Genomic DNA, 23,025 nt, shown 5'->3' with positions numbered 1-23,025 from the left:
CGAATGTAATTTAGATTAATGTAATTAGGTTTAGAAAATGGGGGGGGGGGCATTCGCTTGCATCAGATAGAGTGGGGGAGGGAGACTAAAGGCTGGGGAGGAGATAGAAATATTTGAGTCAACAGGCAAGACTCCAGATTTCGTTGAGGCATGCTCATGTCCCACCAGAAGGGAAAATGGGGATTGCGAGGAGGGGAAGAAACAGGAGGACCGTCTACTCCACCCTTGCCGAGGAAAGGGAAGGAAAGGTGGGCCAGGCAAGGGTGCTGGCTCAAACCGCCAACATGGCTTGTGTCATCAGTTGGTGGAAGGTCACTCATGGGACAGTATCCCGTCCAAGGTGTCTAATTTATTTAGTAGTAATTCATGGGACTAGTCCCGTCCATATCGTCTTCATTTCTTGCTTCTTGTACTCACTACAGTTGAAGCTGTCGGTGGTGTAGTCTGTTTGCGGGCAGTTTATGCCGTTCGGCGTTATGTTGGTATCTGGTCCATGCCGTGGTTTGCCATAGTTTATGCCGGGTAGACTCTTTACGGCTGCAGTTTTGGTTGTGGGAACATCCTTCTTCTTGTAAAGAGATCTTGTGCAAACTGGGTGATCCAACATTGTAGGTGTCTTCTTCAGTTAGTAGGGGGGGGGGGCATTCGCTTGCATCAGATAGAGTGGGGGAGGGAGACTAAAGGCTGGGGAGGAGATAGAAATATTTGAGTCAACAGGCAAGACTCCAGATTTCGTTGAGGCATGCTCATGTCCCACCAGAAGGGAAAATGGGGATTGCGAGGAGGGGAAGAAACAGGAGGACCGTCTACTCCACCCTTGCCGAGGAAAGGGAAGGAAAGGTGGGCCAGGCAAGGGTGCTGGCTCAAACCGCCAACATGGCTTGTGTCATCAGTTGGTGGAAGGTCACTCATGGGACAGTATCCCGTCCAAGGTGTCTAATTTATTTAGTAGTAATTCATGGGACTAGTCCCGTCCATATCGTCTTCATTTCTTGCTTCTTGTACTCACTACAGTTGAAGCTGTCGGTGGTGTAGTCTGTTTGCGGGCAGTTTATGCCGTTCGGCGTTATGTTGGTATCTGGTCCATGCCGTGGTTTGCCATAGTTTATGCCGGGTAGACTCTTTACGGCTGCAGTTTTGGTTGTGGGAACATCCTTCTTCTTGTAAAGAGATCTTGTGCAAACTGGGTGATCCAACATTGTAGGTGTCTTCTTCAGTTAGTAGGAGGTGCTCCTGGTCTTGTTATATTAGTTGGGTGTTGGTTATGAGTCAGCAGCGGAGATCTTCGTACAGTTGGCAGTCATACATTAGGTGTCTCCATGTTTCCTGTTGGCCACAATGGCATAGGGGGGGGGGTTTCCTTGAGGGGTCCCTCCGTCAAGATAAAACCTAGGTACTACACTGTCTGAAGCATTTTTAGACTTATTTATGGTTGTACATGATTTTATTTCTTTTAGATGAACTCATGTCCCTACATATGTTAAACGAATGCATTTCGTTTTATGTTTTAATAAATTAAACGTTAGAGGTAATAAATTTATCTAATGTCCTTCTTCCTGTGCTGAATCAAAATGTTCTATTGGTGTTCAAATGTTAAGTGCCTTCCTAGCACTGTAACTTTGTTTTGGCCACTAATACGCAGGAACCGTTCGTGTAATCTGGTTGAAATATTTATTTCTGCATAAAACAGTTACAAGAGACAATCAGATTATCCACATGTTTATTTGCGTTATGACCGCAAATTTAACTTTTCTTTTTCTTTTCTTTCCTTTTTTTTTTTTTTTTCACCAAAATTTAATTGTGATCTTTTACAGAAGGCGTGTTAATTTTCATATACTGTAATTTATGATTCAGGTCGATAGAGGTCGTCGCCTGATTTTTTCATATATTTCTGCAACGGGAAGTAATCCGTGTGAAATACATATTCCACTGGAAAAAACATCTGTGTAGAAGTATTTCACACCTAAATTTTAGGACTGGTGTTTTATTTTAATTTTTGTTGAATTATTTATTTAAAGCGCTGGATAATATGCCGGCCTTAAAATCAGTTGTTGGGTGTGTATCATGAATCGGGAATTCGGTTAGGAAAAGTGGTGTTCATACTTATTTTTGTACCTCTTTTACCTAAGAAATAAATGTCTTCGCAGTTCATAGAAACGGCTGACATTGCTAGTTAAACGAAGTTCTTTAGGCTAAGGTAGAACGTCCATTTAGGCTATATATTAATATGTGCTTTTAACCACGTGTTTAACCAATTTGTATTCGAAATAATAGTGTGCCATAGTTTCTCCCTCTACAGAAATTTATTTTCTCCTACAATATAGTCAATATTGTTGGAATCCACATCCAGACTGCGAAATTTATCAGCAAAAAAAATAAAAAAATTTTAATCCCAAAATGTCTCTTCGTGATAGAGTTTGGTCAATATTAGATGTTGTTCTCCGAGTACCTCCAGTGTTTGTAATGGATGCTCTACTTAATTCAGGAGTCAGTGTAAGTGGAAATAGTTTAAAAGAACGTAATGGACTACTGAATTCCGAAAATACGGATATTCAGTCTGAAGATCCCGATGTGCTAGTAATTGAAGTGGATAGCACGTCGCTTTCGTGGTTGTTTCTGTACACACAAGGTAAGATTGTATATGTGATAACTTAATCTACCTTCCTTTAAAATTATATTGATTGAAAAACATGCATATGCAGCTCTCAACATGCTTTCTATTTTATTATTATAAAATTACAGCGAGAACTTATACCTGTTTTGATTTAAAAGCGCGAGTAATGAAATTCATATGGCGAAGCAGGCATCAAATGAAGGAATAATTTACGCATTATTCTCAGTTGGCAGTGAAATTCCATATAGTTTTAATGCTGAAGATGTATAAACGGTAACACTGATTTTATTTTCTAATAAAATCAGTGTGTTGAACTGTGGGTATAATCAGTGCTTATATTAGAAATTGGTACTTTTTTTGTATCATCAGGTGTCGCTCATTATTATTTGCTTCTCTTACATGTGCTGATTACTATTTGCTTCCCTTGCATAACACTCATCACTTGCCAGACGAAATTTACATCAAAACTCAACTTTTATGTTAAAATGCTTGCATTGTCAGTGGCATTTGCAACATAACTGGTTAGTACCTTCTTTCTGTATTTGTTTCTAATTTTGCTAATAATTTGAACACAAACTTTTTACATCTACAACTTCATTGAAACTTCTTTTAAATGCTTGCTCACTGAAGTTTTATGTAAAGAAAATTAAAGTAAACAAGCTCATTAAACCATGAAATTCATATGAATTAATACACTACACACTTTATTAAGTACACCACAGGGTCACTGGCAATTTACATTTCATGTGATTGAAAATATAATGTAGAATATATATATATATCCCTGATGAATTCATCAGGAATCTTTCTACAATGTCTTGTTCATAGTTGTGGATAAGACATTGTAGATGATACAAAGGACAAAAAGGTGGAAACACGTTAAGGGCTTTTGAGGGGTGAGGAGGTACTAATATTTCTGCAAAGTTGAAATGGTAGAATGTCAAAAAAAATCAAAAAGGCACAGAAAAAAACCACTGCCAAAACAGAGAGAGAGAGAGAGAAAAAGTGATTGCATGCAATCAGGAGGTGATTATTCCCTTGTATAAGGCAATGGTCAGACCACACCTAGAGTACTCTATACAGGTCTGGAGGCCTCATTTCAAAAAGAATGTAGAGATGCTGGAACGAGTACAGAGAAGGGCAAAAAGATTAGTGAATGGAACAAAGGGGTGCTCTTACGAAGAAAGGCTTAAGTTTTGCAAATTACAGTGTCTGGAGACTAGGCACCGGCGAGGTGATCTGATAGAGGTGTATAAAGCCTTGAATGGTTTGAGCATGCTCAGTGCTGATGGGATTCTTCCTCTTGCTCAGAATAATCACCTGAGAGGGCATAAATTCAAATTGAGAAAAGACAGATGTAGGATAGACGTGAGGAAATTTGCCTTTAGCCAGCGGGTGGTTGGTTGGTGGAATAGACTTCCATCCCTTGTCGTGGAAGTTGATAGCTTAAATAAGTTTAAAGCTCAGCTGGACAGGTATTTCGAATGAACAGAGGGGTGAAGTGGAAGTGGTTATTTTTTATTTATTTATTTATTTATTTTTTTTTTGGCTGATGCTGCATAAGCTTGCTTTCTTGAATCAAATGCCTCTACTAATGCAAGAATGCTATGGATTGTTTGAGCCAAAAGATTACCTCTGTGAGTAAAGTATCTTTTAAGGAAATCATCTTTCAATCATCATCATTTTAAGAAAATCATCTTTTAAGGGCATGAAAGGTGATGTACACATTGGCACAGATGAACTTAAGAGAAGGAGAGCTGCAGATTTACTTAACAGGTGTAGGGCAATGTTGAAAAAAAGTTGCAAATTAGGATTAAATTTAAGTGTCTGCAATTCTGCCCAGACATGGTATGAGGGAGTATATGATGAGAGCTATGTCAATCAATTTGGCCATGGAGAGATTGTGCAAGGCTCATGGGGAAGAACTTTTCTCAGTGTGGTCTTGCTTGTTAACAGGAGACATTGCTTCTATTGGGTTGGGATACACTTAAAAAGAAAAGGGTGCAAAAATATTTGCTGATGCTATTGAGGCAGTGTTAGGTGGGTTGGAAAACTGCTAGCTTGGGGGATTAAGAGACTAATAGATTGAGTAGCGTCGTGGAGACGTGAAAGTGATTCTTGCACCATTTATGTTGCAATGAGCAGCAGCGTGGAAAGCAAGGTACTTGGGATTTGAAGTGGTGGTAGTAATCATGAAAGAAGTAAACACATGGGCTGTGTTAGGGTAACTAAGAGTAAGAACAGGTGCATGTATACTTGCATGTACACCAATGCTAGGAGTACAGTGTACTCCTAGCATTGGTGTACATGCAAGTCAAGACATCGAAGGTAGATATTGTCTGCCTTCGATGTCAGAGACGTGGTGTCACACAGATATAAGGAATGCAGAATTGGAATTTGGGGAATACAATGTGTACAGAAAGAATACGAAGGGAGGAGGGATTATGCTGTTAGTTAAGAAACACAAAAAATCTAAACCAGTGCATCCTGTTGGCATTGGTGGCCAGTGCAGTGTTGAGTCGGTTTAGTGTGACATAAGCACTGGGAAAGGAAAAATGAGATTAGGAATGTTATAGGTCTGATGAATACAATGAACAGCTGTTCAGAAAAATAGTGGGCCAGTAAATCAGAATGTCTTATAGTGGGGGATTTTAACTTCCCAGATATTGACTGGAACTTGTGGGTTAGTCACTCGCACACTAGCAAGACATTTGTGGATTTATTGGATTATTTCTTTCTACAGCAGCATATTCGAGAGGCAATCAGAAGGGAGTAATACTCTTGATCTGATTATCAGCAGTGATGATTCATGCATTAAGAATCTTCAGATAAAGGAACCACTAGGTGGCAGTGATCAGAGTGTACCGATGTGGGATTTACTTAAAGATGTAATTATCATCAAGTGTAAACGGAAGGGTTTTGATTTTGTAAAGGTGACTTCAGTGGTCTCGGACATTTTTTAAATTCTATATCAGTGGGTCCAACTGATGTTGTTACCATCAGCAAATTCTAAATGGGAAGCAATCTTGGAAGCTACTAGGCTTTATGTTCCAACTAAGAAATGCTATTTGAGGTTTAGGCCTAAATGGATGTCAGATGAACTAATGAGACTCGTGGCAGAGAAGAAAGCTGCATGGGATACATATAATTACCAGATGACACAGAAGACTATGGTAGATATAAACTAGTCTGTAATCAAGTCACAAAAGAGGTTAGGCGAGCAAGGCAGATTATGAGAAATCTTTGGCAAAGTATGCAAAGAAGAACAGCAAAGACTTCTAAAAGAAATCAGATTAATCAGATTGGTCCACTTGATATCAGTGGTGTCACTGTTGATGATCCTGCTCAGGTAGCTGACAAACTGAATGAGTATTTTGCATCTACATTCATACATGAGGAGTAATTTAGGGAGAGGAATTCTAGAAATTTATCAAATAATAGGGAACTAAAGAATTTTATAATAACAGAGAAAAGTGGAGTAGAAATTGAAGTTAAACATAAGAAGGGCACCTGGGGTGGATAGGATCTATCCAATTATATTAAAGGAGGCAGCAAAGGAAGTAAGAAAAACCTTTGACCATAATTATGAGACCATCCTTAGACTCTGGGGAGTTCCCATGGACCAGAAATGTGCAAATGTGTCCCCAGTTCACAAAAGGGGGGTCAAAGGGTGACATAAGTAATTACAGATCTTAGTTTAACTTCTGTTCTGGGAAAAATAATAGAGTTGCTGGTTAAAGAAGCATTGCAGTATCATCTAGTCAAGACTGCAGTTATAATTAAGACAGCATGGGTTTGTTAAGGGGAAGTCTTCTCTGACCAAATTGATTGGATACTACAATGTGGTCATAGTGGAATTATCTAGTCCATTTATGACTATATCGTAGATGCAAAAACTAATTTTGATATGTATATTTGGATTTCAGAAAAGCTTTTGATACTATTGCGCAAGAAAGGCTGATGTACAAATTGTAGCAGTATGGCATTAATGATCGCCATGGTTCAGTGTTGGGCCCATTGTTGTTTTCTGTATTTATTGATGATGGTAGATCAGGTTAATGTCCAAGTTTGCAGGCAATACGAAGGTTGGCAGTGTTGTTAATGACAGTACACTTCTGTAGCAGGATCTAGAAAAGCTGGAGAGATGGGCTGAGAAGTGGCAACCGAAGTTTAACATTGACAAATGCAAAGTATTGCATATGGGTAGCAGTAACCACAGATTAACGTACCAACTGTACTTAACATACCATTGATACGTTAATCTCACATTCAAGGTAGTGCAGAATGAAAAACACCTCGGGGGTTATTGTGCAGCCATATATGACGTTTTCTGAGCAGTGCACACAGGTTGCCAGAGCAGGTCAAGGGGTCTCGTCAATGATATACAGGAATTTTCCTAGCAGGGATAAGGAGGTTAATATCCCTTTTAATAAGTAAATGGACAAACCACACCTTGAGTACTGTATACTTGTCTGGAGGTTTCATTTTAGGGAGGATGTGGAAGTGCGGAACGGGATCAGAGAAGGGCAACGAGATGGCGAGGAGAACAAAGGGGTGTTCTTACCAAGAAAGGCTTAAGTTCTGCAAATTCCAGTGTCTGGAGACTAGGCACCTGCAAGGTGATCTGATTGAGGTGTATAAGGCCTTGAATGTTTGAGCAGGCTCACTGCTGGTAGGATCCTTCCTCTTGCTCAGATTACAAACCTGAGGGGGCATAAATTCAAACTGAAGAAAGAGTTGCAGAATAGGTGTGTGGAAATTTGTATTTAGCCAGCAGGTGGTTGATTGCTGGAACAAACTTCCATCTGTCATTGTGGAAGTTGATATCTGAAATAAATTCAAGGAAGAACTAGACAAACTTCTGGAACCAATGGATGGGTGAAATGGGAAAGTTTTTTTTTTTTTTTTTTTTTTTGGCTGATGCTGTATATGCATGCCGCCTTCTATCATATGCCTCCGCTAATGCTAAAAAGTAATAGTTCACTTTTATCTGACTAGGCATCCATGTAATATTATGCAGTCTAATCTACAGCAATAGGCCAACATGCGATATTGTTATATTGCTTGTTGGTAAACCACCTGAGAGGTTTTTTTTTTTTATGAAAATCCCAAACACGAGAAGCATTAGAACCTATACTGCTCATTACTTTGCATGTGTTGAAGGTTGAAAAGATGAATGAAGATATTTGTTGACATTAGACTTGAATTTCTGTAGATCATAATTTTCAGAAAATACGAATGAATGAGCATTGTTCCAGAAAATGGAAGTTGAATGAATAAATGAGGAAGAAGAAAAGTTAGTTCTATGAGCTTGAAGTTGGACAGTAAATGGATGTTGCACATTTGGACTGCTTTGAAAGAGAGAACTAGAATTATAGAAGCCAATTCAGAAAAAACAGTGCCCTTGGAAGTATCTGTAGAAACAGCATGCAGCAGAAACAGAATGTCTATGAGACATATAGTAAAGAGATTGTTAGAGATGTCATTTATTAACATAACCACCTTCCTTTGAATGGAATCTAGACACCTGAGAGAGGTTTTGGGGGCCCACTTGTCAACTCCATCCACCCAGGACTATATCTAGAGCACTATAGCATTGAGTATCAGAACTAGACACTAGTGAACTGTAAAAGGATTAGTGATTCATGCTCCCTACTTCAACTTTATGTTATTGTTGATGTGCTGTAATCCTGCCAGCAGCAGAATTAGGGTATGCCAACAATTAACATAAAGCCATGAACCTGTTCTGCAAGGCCCCAGCCGACATTTTGTTGACAGTTTGTGGATCCTTTGATTCCTATGGATCAATTTTTTAAGCATTTTTGGAGACCAGGAGCCCCATCACATTTCACTGCATACCCCATGTGCTAATTACTTACAGCAGAACCATGATTTCTCTCCGTCATTTAATCCTAAGCTCATACAGAATGCATGACATGAATCAAAAGATCCATCTGGCTTCAGTAACCACTACCATTCACTCTTGGTGCCTCCGTAGCCAGGTGGGCAGGAGCAGCAGTGCATAGCACACGCTTCTTGATTAGACCGGGGTTCAAGCCCGTGACCACCAAATACGGAGGATGCGGAAAGGTCAGAGAAGGACCACCGCATATCCCCGGAGCAATATGGCCTTAGTTGCTAATGCTCCTAAAAACCAAATAACAAATAACCATTCACTCTACAGGAATTACAAGGCAGTCATAACATCCCCCTCTTTCTGGAATCTGTGGTTGGAAGGTTCTGCTTCCTCAACTTTGACCCCCCCCCCTTTCAATCTACTCTATCCATTCCCACCTGCATCTTTTGGATTGTTTTGTCCTTCAACAGATACTTAAACAAGTGCAGAAAATTGGTTCTGACCTCAACAAATTTCGTACCACTGCCTGGTTGCTTTACTTCCTTACAGGAAGTACTTCTTGTGACTTGCAGAACCTCATGTGTCTCAGTCGCTCATCAAAAATGGCTTCACATGGGCTGCATCTACCGCCATATTATAATGACCATTTCTAATCAGGACCTGGAAACTACCAGTATGATATCCATCATTTGATGGAGATATCCCAACTTGCCCTGTCTGCCCTCGGTCATCTTATATCAGCCCAGGCTGTGGATTTATCACAATAAGGATTCATCTTAATTGGTCTCTACTACTGTTCAAACCTCATACTGTTTGGTCAGTCATTACTTACACCACAAACTTATTGCTCTGGAAATTGTTTATCAATGCTCACAGACCATAAACTGAACTGTGATGACATATCCACTTGACCCCTAAGAACTCTGGATCTTGACTTTGAACTTTCCTTTGCAGTTCTTCCCCTTCCTCTGAACTGTATGTATAACTTATTGATCCTTTGGCTGTTTCTGTTCAACCATTTCTGAATTTAAACATTGTCTATGTTAATCTTTATTACTTCATAAAAAGCCATGTAATATCTCTGTATGTAAACCCCAATAAATCCTTACTTGTTCAATCTCAGGTTGCATTTAATCCTCTTAATACATTTGCTACACGTGTCTTCAAAAGGAGAGATGAACTTCGATTAGTTAACTGAAAGTGGACTGTTGTTCTTGTGACTCTTTATACCTCAGGGTTGGTGTACTGTTACTTCTAACTACTTCTCACAGTGACTACTTCTATTAGATGGTAACAATGTTTTGTTATATATTAGAACTATTTTTGGATTTCTACTGCCTCTGAAGATTCTTCTATTTGATCTTTGGGATAGCTTACCCCAGTGAGTTTTCCTTTTGGACTTGTATTGTCTGGTGAACTGTTGAAGCCAACTTGGACTTGCTATTGATTGTACATAGTGTATATATTTGTTAATACTGAATCTTGCCCTTTTAATGAAGTGTGATGAGATGAAATTTGGTCCATGATCTTTGGACTCTCCTCAAAGAAGACAGGAATGTCCCTGAAAAGGGACATTCCTCTGTTTGCTGATCCTAATAGCATACCAGGATGGGATTTTTTGGTAAGATGCCAGGTGCCAGTCACAACATAATAGAACATAGCACAAAATTTACACACAAAACACTACATGCACATGACTGGATTTGGTGCAAGCCTCACCACAAGAAGTATAAAAGCAGCTAATGGGAAAATCCTGGGGTCTGCAACAGGTACACTTAAATACTTAATCTATAAATCTCGTGGCCATGAAGGGCTTTACATTACCATTCCATGTGAATGGTTTGTGAATGGTTTGCAACAAAGATATTCTTTCTTACTCTGGCTCTCAGTTTATCACCAGAATGTTTGAGTTTTTTCCAAGGTGAATTGTTGTGTTGGTAATGGAGGGAAATGAGTTCTATACGTCATCATCATCTGTCATTGTTCCACTATTCCATGGGTTGATGTATGAAGCCTCACCACCGTGCCCTGTCCGTATACTTCTCTCCATCGTTGATTTCACTCCAGTTTCCTTCTCTCTTAATGACATCGGTCTTTATCGTGTCTTGCCATCTCATTCTTGGTCTCCCCCCTTGGTCTTTTGCCCCTTAATTATAAATCAAACATTCTTCTTGGCAAACGCCTCTCGTTCATCCTCTTTACTTGCCTGAACCATTTCAAACGGGACCTTTCAATCCTGTCCTGGAGTTTTTCAACCTGAATTTTCTCCCTGATTACATCATTCCTGATTTTGCTGTGTCTTGTCTTTCTGGCTATACTCCTCACAAATCTCATTTCTGCCTCCTGAATTCTGCTTTCATCCTTTTTCCTCATAGTCCAAGTTTCAGATGCATACGTGGCGCCTCCGTAGCCAGGTGGGAAGGAGCAGCAGTGCGTAGCACACGCTTCTTGATTAGACCGGGGTTCGAACCCGTCACCACCAAATACGGAAAGGTCAGGGAATGACCACCGCATATCCCGGAGCAATATGGCCTTAGTTGCTAATGCTCCTAAAAACTAAATAACAAACAATCAGATGCATACGTCAGAATTGGTAATTAATAGGCCTGATATATATCCTTCTTACACTTCAGTAGTATGTTTCTGTTCAGATCAGATCTCTTGTCTGCCTGTAGAAATTTCCCGCTCGCCTGTATCCTTCTACTTATTTCTTCATCTATCACTCCAGTCTTTGTAATGGTGCTTCCTAGATACTTGAAGTTGTTAACCATTTTTAGTTCTTTCCCTTCCACTGTAATGTATCTGTCAAGCTCGCCACTCCTCTTTAGAACCATTACTTCACTCTTCTCCTAACTGAAAACCAGTCCAAATTCATTGGCTGTACTAGCCCATATATCAACTTGCCGTTGCACTTGTTCCCTGCTCCCCCCCCCCCCATATGCAGATGTCATCTGTGAAGAGCATGACTTTCATCTGGTCCTCTCCAAGTTGTTCCACCACTCTACATTACACATCATTCATGACAGCTATGAATAATAGTGGTGACAGGATGCCTCCTTGCCTCAAACCTGATGTTATTTCGAAGCTCTCTGTCAATCCCATCACTGTTCTTACTTTGCTCGCTGTATTGGTGCACATATTCTCAATTCTCTCCACAAGATGTTCCTCTATCCCCAAGTTTCTCAAAACCTACCACACTTTCTCTCTCTTTACGGCATCAAACGCTTTCTTTATATCCAAAAATGCCATCCATAATTCTTTATTGTGTTCATAACACTTTTCCATCAGTTGCCTGATGCAGAAAATTAGATCCACCATCGATCTGCCAGGCCTAAAGCCATCCTATTTTCAATCGTTCCTCTTATCTTCTGCTCTAACACTCTCTCATACAGCTTACTCACGTGTGATATCAGTGTGATGCCTCTATAATTGGAACACTTTTTCCTGTTCCCCTTCTTGAACAATGGGATAATCAAACCTTCTTTCCAGTCCTTCAGCACCTGGCTCTCATCCCAGATCTTACGGAACAGTCTGTATGTCCACGCTATCCCTGCCTCGCCTGTAGCCTTCAGCATCTCTCCATTTATCTCATCCATACCAGCAGACTTACCTGTCTTGATGTATTTCCATGCCTGCACTACATCATTCCACGTCAAGTCTTTCTGCTCTCTCTCCGTAGGCGCCTCCGTAGCCAGGTGGGAAGGAGCAGCAGTGCGTAGCACACACACTTCTTGATTAGACCGGGGTTCGAGCCCGTCACCACCAAATACGGAGGATGAGGAAAGGTCAGAGAATGACCACCGCATTTCCCGGAGCAATATGGCCTTAGTTGCTAATGCTCCTAAAAACCAAATAACTAACTAACTAACTAACTCTCTCCGTATCTTCTCTCCCATCCCCTCTTCTATGATCAACCTGCCCTTGTCCCTTTTGCTGGCTGTCCTGCACGTTCAGCAGATTTTCAAAATACTTCCATGTTTCTCTTATCTCTTCATCCTTGGTTATTAGATTCTCATCCATCAAGTATTTGCTCTATTCACCATCTCTTCTTCTATTCCTCACCATACCATACAGCGTCTTTTTATTACCGTCGATATCTTGTTGTAGAGTTTCACTCCATTCTTCCAACCACAGTCTTCTCTCCTCGTTAACTATCCTCTTAGCCTTTCTCTCTCCATGGTTTCATATCTCTCTTTATTCTCACCATTTCTGTTCTGAAAGTAGGTCCTGAATGCATTATTCTTGATTTTCACAGCCCCCTCTCATCCTGCCATTCCACCATGAGGTTTCTTTCCATCTCCTTCTATTGCTTGTCCTTCCACAAACCTGTTCTGTCAGTCCTACTATATAGTCTTTGAATGCTTTCCATTCTGATTCCATGCTGTTCACCACTGTCTTAGGTACAACCTTCATGAACATCGCCCCTTTTTCCTCTTCTTTCAACTTCCACACCCTTAGTTTTCTCTCTCTTGTTATTTCGATCCTCTTCAATTTAGGGAATCTTAAAACTCCAACAACTAACCTGTGATCACTACCCAAGGAGACACTAGGAATGACCTTGATGTCTACTAGTCTTCTGTGTCGCTCTTTATCCATGAGTATATAGTCAAGGAGGGATTCCTGTTGACCATCCCAACTGTATCTTGTCACTTTGTGACTTTCTCTTCTTGAACCAGGTGTTTCCTATGACCAAGCTGTTCCGTATGCAGAAATCCAACAGCCTGTCACCATCATCATTCCTAGGTCCCCAACCATGCGGACCCATAACATATTCTAGTCCTTGTCTCTCCGCTCCGAATTTTGTGTTCAGGTCACCCATTTATAACTATATCTCCACCTGTGATGTTCTCTTTGAGCTTGCCTTCAAACTCCAGCTTCTCCATTTGTTCACGACTGGTTTGCGGTGCATAACATTGTACTATCTTCAATGTTTTCCTGTCATTCATTTGCAGTTTAATTGACATGAGCATGTTGCTGATATTATTCACCTCCAGTAACCTTTCCTTAATCCTGTGGTCTATAATGATGGCTACACCCTTCCTTGCTACATCACCCCCAGACCAATATAGGTAATAGCCTCCTTGTAACTCTCTACACCCATTTCCTTTCTTTTTGATTCACTCAATCCAAGTATGTTTATTTTTCTGTCCTTTAAGATGTCCATATACTCCTCAATTTTTCCTGACAATGTCATAATATTGAGTGTGGCTAGTTTAATATATGTCTTCATCAGCTGATCTGGTTGGATGCAGATACCACCACATCCGGGCTAATTAGCTTTGAGGCTTCTTTTTCTGTTGAAGGCAATTAACAGATCGACATTTAAGCGCCGATCTGTCAAAACTGTCACAGTATGTAGCAATATTACATAATTGTATCTAATCAAGACAAGTGGGCCCGGAACAGTGTGTGTGTGTGGGATTTGTGAAAGAAACTTGCTGTCTACTTGTGTCTCCCATTCTCTTAATTTTGGCTGCAGAAGTGTAATGTTTAAAATACTGTATATCCAATATGAGTTTATTTTTGTGTGTAGAATTATCCTTTAGCAATGCTTTCATTGGAGGCAGGGATGGCATGTCACTCATCAGCATACACGTGCAAAATTGGTACTTTGTCTGCTAAGTCTGTACTCTTTAGTATTAGCATTAGTTGAAGCTTATGATGCAAGAGAGCAAGCTTACAGAGCATCAACAAAAAAAAAAAAAAAACACCTTCCCATTTTACCCATCTGGTCACTCCAAATGTTTGTTTAGTTCAGCCTTAAATTTATTTAAGCTCTCAACTATTCCACAACAACAGATGATGGAAGTCTCTTCCAGCAATCAACTACCTGCTGGCTAAAGGCAAACTTCCACACATCTATTCTACAACTGTCTTTCCTCAGTTTGAATCTGTACTCCCTCAGGTTCTTAATCTCAGTAAGTGGAAGTATCCATCGGCATTGAGCCTGCTCAAACAATTCAAGGCCTTGTACACCTCAATCAGATCACCTCGCAGGTGCCTAGTCTCCAGATGCAACTTACAGAATTTATTCCTCTGTTCCCTTTGTTCCTCTCACCAATCTTGTTGCACTTCTCTGTACTCATTCTAGCAACTCTACATCCTTCCTAAAATGACGCCTCCAGGCCTGCACACAGTACTCTAGGTGTGGCCTGACCATTGCCTTATACAAAGGTATAATCACCTCCTTGTCTCTGCTAGCAAAATTCCTATATATCAGTGGTGGCAAACAAGTTGATCATGGCTTTAATTTCGGTCGATCACAACAAATTTTAAACATATATAAAAATAGATTAATCAAAATCTAAATGTTATTATTATTATGTGGCCCACTGCATATGCTTATTACAAATCCGTTGAACTATGTGACTACTCTTGTTGCCACGCAGCAGCTAGGCTTGTCTAGTGAAAATTTACACAGTTATTTTGTGGAGAGCAGTGTATGTGTTGAATTCTTAGTTAGCTTAATTAACATTAATAACTGGACAGTACTTATATGCTAATTTAATATCCCTTGATTTAAAATGACTACTACAAAAACAAGTAAAACGTATCATTTTCATCAAGAGTGGGAATGAACCAGAATACTTTTTTTAATGATAAAACAAAAATGTCATTGTTTGATTTGCAATGCTTCCTGTGGCTAGACCCAAAAAAGAAAATTTAGAAAGGCACTTCAACGCACTCCATGGTAAATACCAATTGGATTTTCCGCCTAATAGTGACCTTAGAAAAAATAAATTAAAAGAACTTAAATTCAGATTATTCATGCAACAAAATTTCTTCATGACACCTAATTTACAATCTAAAGCAGTAATTGTAGCATCATTTAAAGTGAGTCATCTTCTTTCAAAAAAAATGCAAACCATTTTCTAATGGTCAATTCATCAAAGACGCATTTTTAGAAATAACAGATTCTCTTTTTGAAAATTTTAAGAATAAAAATGAAATTAAAAGTGCTCTTTAAGATCTGCAATTATCTTGAAATACTGTGATGCGAAGCATTGAAAAAATTAGTAAAAATGTGAGCGAACAATTGCGTGCTCATATTGCTAATTGTGTGTCCTTTTCTTTACAACTGGATGAATCTACAGACGTCAGTGATTCAGCTCAATTGCTCATTTTTATTCGTATGGTTTTCGATGATTCTGCCACTAGAGAAGAAATCCTGGGTATGGTTTCGTTAAAAGAAAGAACTAGAGGTCTTGATATATTTAACACATTCAAAAATTTTATTGAAAAAATTAAATTACCACTATTTAAGCTTGTATCAATAACAACAGATGGAGCCAAAGCAATTACCGGGCATCTTAACGGATTTGTTGCATTGTGCCAAAAGGATGGTGAATTCCCAGATTTCTTGGAATCTGGGAATTTGCCATCCTCCAATAATTGTTAGCCAGCAAAAGATTAAATTCTAAGTGTTATGGACAGCTTTCAAAATCGTGAATTCCATCAGAGGACAATCTCATCAAAGGAGACTTTTGTGAGGTGGCTGAGTCGGAGTAAGTTTCTACAGAGATTTCGAAATTTGCTGAATGAAATTAAAAAAATTTTGTTGATCAAAGGCGAGATGATTATCATCAGCTACAAGATACAGAGTGGTTGTGTGGTCTGGCTTATTTGGCAGATTTTATCAGTAAATTAAGTAATCTGAATTTGGAATTAGAAGGAAAAAATAAAAATGTGGGTGGCATGATTAGTAATATTTCTGCATATAAATATAAATTTTTGGCAATGGCTAAGAATCTCAAAGACAAAAAATTCTATCATTTTGCAAATATGCAAGTTCATTTGCAAAAATATCCTGTTTTTGAATTTAATAGTGAGAAATATGTTTCTGAAATTGAGAAAGTTGTGGATGACTTTGAAACAATTGAAGAAATTGTTCAATATATTTCTTATCCATTTAATGTCGACTGAGATACGAAACAAATTGCAGAAAAAATCGCTGAAATTCTTCACATAGAGAAAATATTACTTGAAAATGAAATTATTACATTGCGAAACAATATCTTCCTAAAAGCAGATCATCAGAAAAAGACTTTTGGAAATGTGTTTGCCGAGAAAAGTACCCAAATGTAAAAAAATGCAGTGAACTTTTAAATTCCTGTTTTGGTTTCCCATATCTATGTGGATCGGCCTTTTCGTATTTGAAAAAAAAAAAAAAGATGAAGAATCGCTCTACTCTTACAGACTTGCATACAGAAGATTCTTTACGGTTCGCTTTATCACACCGATTTTGAAAGCTTGGCAGATGACATTAAGACACAAACTTCGCATAAATTAAAATTTTAAATGTGTATGAATTTAAAATAAGAATTCTGAATTGTATTTAAATTTAAAGACAACATTTTCAATATGTGTTGATTAACTTTTTTAACCATGTGCAATGAAATTCTTGAGATGGTAGATCGCGGCACATTTTAAGGAAAAAAAGTAGATTGCATCACAAATTAAGTTGGCCACCCCCTCCTATATATCATTGACAAAACTCCATGACCTGCTCTGGCAGCCCATCTGCACTGCTCAGAGAACTTCTTATCCAACTGAACGATTACCTCCAAGTCTTTTTCATTTTCCACCTCCCTGAGTGTAGTACCACACAATTGGTATGTTTCTCTTCGGTTACTGCTACCCATATGCAGTACTTTGCATTTGTCAATATTAAACTTCAGTTGCCACTTCTCAGCCCATCTACCTAATTTTTCTAGATCCTGTTGCAATAGCATACTGTCTTTACTATCATTAAGCCTGATATACCTTCATCGATATCATTAATAAATGCACAAAACAACAGTGGGCCCAGCACCGAACCCTGGGGGACTCCAATAATAACATTAGTCCATGTAGAGCAGTGTCCATTTATTAACACCCTCTGCCATCTCCCACTCAACCATCCCTTTATTCATTGCAGCAACTTGCCATTAATGTAATACCACTCCAATTTGTACAGCAGTCTTCCATGTGCAACAGTTTCAAAAGCTTTCCTGAAATCCAAGTATATGATATCAAAATTATTTTTTGCATCCAATTCCTTTGTGACCACATTGCAGTATCCAATCAAATTGGTCAGGCAAGACTTTCTCTTAAACTCATGCTGTGTGTGAACTATTACTGCAGTCTTGTCTAGATGATCCTGCATCACTTCTTTAACCAGTGATTCCATTATTTTCCCTGGAACAGAAGTTAAACTAACAGGTTTATAATTATTTGTGTCAACCTTTGAATCCCCTTTGTGAATTGGGGATACATTTGCATAACTCCAGCCCGTGGGGACCTCCCCTGAATCTAAGGATGCTCTCATAATTAAGGCTAAGGGTTTGCTTACTTCCCTCGCTGCCTTCTTCAATATAACTGGATAGATTCCATCTGCCCCACATGCCTTTTTTATATTTAATTTCAACAATTTCTCCTCCACTTTGCTATTCATTATTACAAAATCTATTAGAGTTTAGTAAACTCTAACAGGGAGCTAAAAGTTTAGTCTGTCCTCCCCTTCCTTACAGAATTCCTCATATGTGAATGTATATGCAAAATACTCATTCAGTTTATCAGCTATCTGAGCACGATCATCAACAATCAAACCACCAACATCAAGTGGACCGATCTGATTCATCCCCTTCCTTCTAGAGTTTACATAAGTAAAGAAGTCTTTGTTGTTTTCTTTGCATCCTTTGCCAAGGATTTCTCATAATGATGGCGCCTCCGTAGCCAGGTGGGCAGGAGCAGCAGTGCATAGCACACGCTTCTTGATTAGACCGGGGTTCGAGCCCGTGACCACCAAATACGGAGGATGCAGAAAGGTCAGGGATGACCACCACATATCCCCGGAGCAATATGGCCTTAGTTACTAATGCTCCTAAAAACCAAATAACAAACATTCTCATAATGAGCCTTCGCTTGCCTAACCTCCTTTGTGACTTGATTACAGACTAGCTTGTATCTGCCATAGGCTTCTGTGTCACCTATATAATTCCCCATCCCAAAAAAAAAAAAAAGAGGAAAAAATAAAGACTAAAGTCAAGGTTGTGCCTGCCAGGCTATCTGGATTGATTTTATGTTAAAGAATGTGTTTTTTGTAATTCTACAATAGAGTCACAGTGCTTGAACAGTAAAGTGAAAATAAATGTTTTCATGTGGCCTAGTTCTTAAAAAAAAAAAAAAAAAACTTAAATAAATATGTAGGCTACAGAGCTTTGCAACCTGGAAACTTAGAGAGGACATGATTGAAGTGTCTAAGTGGGAATAGTAAAATGAAAGAAGTTGATTTTTAATACTATGATTCTCGAACTAAGAGCCTTAAATTCAAGTTACAATTTCTTTTCGTCAGCAAGTTAACTACCGAATAAGATAGTTTAGGTTGACAGCTTGGAGAAATTCAAATGTCAGTTGAATAATTAACATGAGAGGCACATTTGGATGTCAATTTTTTTTCTCTTTATTATTTTTATTTTTAGTTATTTATTTTATTATATATTTATTTTATTTTATTTTTTTGGCTAGTGTAGCAAAAGCTTCTGGCTTCCTTGCACTATGTGGCTAATACTAATACTCTATAAATCAGGTTATATTTTCACCCTAATTATTATTTCTTGGTGGAAAAACATGCTTAACAGTATAACCTAACTGATGCACTTACTGACTTAGCCTTTATTGCTTTAGCCTCCGTAGCCAGGTGGGCAGGAGTAGCAGTGCGTAGCACACGCTTCTTGATTAGACCAGGGTTTGAGCCTGTGACCACCAAATACAGAGGATGCAGAAAGGTCAGGGAATGACAGCCGCATATCCCCGGAACAATTAGTTGCTAATGCTCCTAAAAAAAATAAAAACCAAAAGCGAACATGTGCCGCCACCAGCCAATATCCATTTACTGTCCAACTTCAAACTAACAGAACCAACTTTTCATCTTCCTCGTTTATTCATTCAGCTGCTGTTTTTCGGAACAGCCTTCCTTCATACATATTTCCTGAAAATTAGTCTACAGAAGTTCAAGTCTAATGTCAACAAATATCTTCTTTTGTCTTCTGAACCCCAGGGGCTCACATCTGGTGAGTATGGGCTTGGCATACCCAGGGTCCTGAGCTGGATATCATCATTCTTCTCTTTCTTGGTGATTTCCTTCTCTCTCTCTCTCTCTCTCTCTCTCTCTCTCTCTCACTCAGGGTAACTCAGGGTAACTCAAAAATTTTTTTTTTTTGACTGGTGCAGCATAAGCCTCAGGCTTCCTTGCACCATATGGCTAATAATAATAATAATAACCTCCAACTCATACTGAGTACTATAGGTTCTAATACCTGTCGTGTTTGGGGTTTTCATAAAAAAAAAAAGCTGCTTCATCAAAAGTTAAAGTAAACGAATTTATCTTATCTGCCAAAAAACATTTCTGTTATGAATGAATACAATTATTAAGCAAAGATAATTATTAAGATAAGTGTGAATATAAAAGCACATTTGATTGTTGCAAGTGTGAACTTGGAAAAAAAAAGTAAATGCTCCAATTTAAAACCTTTTTTTTGATGGGTTAACAAAATAATTTCAAGAAATGGTTCATTCAGAATAAATCAGGAATACACACTACCTAAAAATAACAGGAAGGCCTTTTAGTGACTGAATTTGTAAAACGTTGTTAGTTGTAAATGAAAGGTGTGTTGAAGGGTGTGTTGACAAAATTAGGAGCAAATTTATGAATAAATTGGTTTGTGCAGTTAATTGTAGTTCTGTGTTTTTTGTTAAAATATTTTGTCAGAGCCCCACCCTGGCTTGCATTAATATTTTGATCAGTTTGTTTACAACGTGGTGATGAATGTGTTTTTCACCTAATTCATCAGTGCATCTGTTATATCAAAGAACTTTGTAGGTAAGATTTCAAGAAAGTTTTTAACCAGATAGGAGTTTTTATTTTCTCTGTGCCCAAAAATGTATGCATTGTTCTGAATAGATATAGTTCAGTTGTTAAAGCAAAAGGGTGGGCCTCTGAAAAATGCTAATTTTGATTTTAAAAGGGACAATGTTGATTTGTGTGACATACAATACAAGTACAATAATAAATACAATATAATGACAATAGTATACAAGTACTGTATATGAAATATTTTGAGATTTGAGGTTCTGTTAGTTGATATGAACCAATTATATAGTTAGTTAATGAACCAGTGTATACACCCCACCATAACTTATGGAAGTTAAACTTGGACAATTGCCAAAAGAATGGAAGAGAAGCTGAGAATTATACAGCGAAGAATGGAATGAATTATATTAAGAATCAGACTGTTGGATAAGAAGAGAATCATGTGGATTAGGCAGCAAATTCAAGTAAAGGACATTCTTATCAAAACTAAAGACCTGAAATGGGCTTGGGCAGGACACAACATGAAGACATAACAGATGGACTAAGAAAGTAATAGAATGGTACTATTACTATTATTATTATTAGACATATGGTGCAAGGAAGCCTGAGGCTTATGCTGCACCAACCGAAAAAAGAACAGAATTACCCTGGAGAGGGAGAGAGAAAGTAGAAGGGAATCACCAAGAAGGAGAAGAATGATATCCAGCTCAGGACCCTGGGTGTGCCAAGCCCATACTCACCAGATGTGAACCCCTGGGGTTATGAGTAGCTAAAAGAGAACCTGGAAGGAATGGAGGAAAACCCTGGAAGAAATGCTGGAAATGGATATGGGCAGATGAAATTCAAGAGTTTGTGGGCAGTAAATGGATCGTCATTGCACAAAACAGAAGGAACTGGAAATTTGCTGGAAAGACCTTCATCCAGCAGTGGATTGAAAATGGCTGATGATGATAATAGTTGATATGCTTGGCCATGCTTCTATTTTTGGAATAAACTTCCATCTAATATTGTGGAGGTGATTAATTTGAATAAATTTAAAGTAGGTTTGGAGAAATTATTGGAAGGAATGGAGAAATGAAGGTTCTGCCCCCTTTCCCCTATTTTGTTTTGACTGGTGCTACATAAGCTTTGCTTCCTTTCATTGCATTACCTATACCAATACCATTTGTGCATGCTTGCAATTTATTATTTATATAAGGTATTTACAACAGAGAATCATTTCAGATATTAAAAAAAATGGAAAGACTATTTTAAATAACATTGAAAAACTGAAATTGATTAGATAATTAAAATTATATAAATTTTTCTCATGACAGGCTGTTCAGAACTTTTCCGTCAGTGGGAATATCTGACTAAAATTTGTTGGTTGTACTATATTTAAAAATGGAGTATAATGGTTAGCAAGAAATGAAATTATATGTTAAAAAGTGCATAAATGCTGAAGAAAACAGAAGAAATTGAAAGAAAAAATCTCTTGTTACTTATAATTTCCATCTATAATAATAATAGTAATTATCACAATCAAACAATAGGATGATGAAATAAATAGCTGATTAGAGTTCATTCAGCACCTTGCAATTTCTTTCTCTTCCTTGGAGCACTGTCATAATTAGTGGCAGTTCCAATTTTATTCTTATTCTGGAAGACAGTGAAAAAGGAAAGAAAGATGATCCACACCTACAAAGGTCACTTTTGCTGAACTACTGTTCTTGCTCAGTTCATACCATCCCAATTCTTTTTTAATTCCAATTGGCTTTATCTTCAAATGTTCCTTACATGTTTTCTAATCGAAAATTTCTTTTGACTGAATTTTAGAAAGTATCACTTTTCCAAGCAGCACAGTTCACTATGTAAGAACACAACAAGAAATGTTGCATTTCTTGTTGTGGAGACCTGCACAACTTATGGAGACCTGCCTTTCTGTCTCCATAAGTGGAGACAGAAAGGCAGGTCAAGTTACTTATATCAAATATAAAAGTAAAGGGTAAACTCAGGAATATCAGTGTAGTGCTGTTTTAAAAAAAATGTAATTTTTCCATGGCACCTTTCGTTTCTATATTTTATATGTTCATCACATTTACTAGTGGTTAATATCAATGATTAATCGAATTAGCAAAAACCTATGCCATTTCTCTTGTTTCTTATTCCAAAGCAGCATTCAATTTTGCTCTCTTCAGGTATTTTCTGGGTTAACTGACAATTAGCAATTAGAACATTTTGTCCCCCCCCCATCGTGTTGCATCTGGTTTCAGTTTGCATTTATTAAGGTTTCCCAGTAACTGGCAAAAGAGACTAGAATGTACATTTATTGGGTGTGCCTCACTGGCATTTGTTTTGTAATTTTGTTTCAGCGAGGTTAGCCTGTGCAGACATTGCTCCTTAAAGCTCTTCAAACAGAGAAGTTTTTCCTGATTTATTTTCTGCTTTATTAGTTTAAATTGTCATATTAACTTATTTTCTAGAGTAGCTTTATATTCCTAGTTACGATACTTAGTTTAAAGTTTAACTTAGACAGAGATTTCGTAGATATTACTTAGTATCGGTAACGGTATCAAATCCACGTGTCACAAATTGAACGAGAGGTCTTTTAACCAAATTTAGTCGATTTATTAACCAATTGTTATATCAAATTATCTTCTATAAGTAGATTATAGACCTAGTCAGGATCCTTAGTTTATTCTAAATTGAGATAGCGAGATTTCG

At 38.1% G+C, this 23,025-nt stretch overlaps 1 protein-coding gene across 1 annotated transcript in view; it reads left to right on the top strand.

Annotated features, from left to right (window-relative positions):
- Positions 1 to 2,004: 2,004 nt before the first annotated feature.
- Trc8 (TRC8 ring finger protein) overlaps positions 2,005 to 23,025 on the top strand; it is a 59,030-nt gene continuing 38,009 nt past the window's right edge. Inside the window, exon 1 of the mRNA XM_090384407.1 lies at positions 2,005 to 2,629. Coding sequence (XP_090240533.1) covers positions 2,398 to 2,629 — 232 coding nt within the window. The 5' untranslated portion in view covers positions 2,005 to 2,397. The remainder of the gene's footprint in view (positions 2,630 to 23,025) is intronic.

This window comes from Mastigoproctus giganteus, chromosome 11 (assembly GCF_048544385.1).
Source record: "Mastigoproctus giganteus isolate SK-2022 chromosome 11, ASM4854438v1, whole genome shotgun sequence".
Classification (NCBI taxonomy): Eukaryota; Metazoa; Arthropoda; class Arachnida; order Uropygi; family Thelyphonidae; genus Mastigoproctus; species Mastigoproctus giganteus.
The sequence above is the reverse complement of the archived record's forward strand: the minus strand, read 5'-3'. Positions and strand labels throughout refer to the sequence as shown.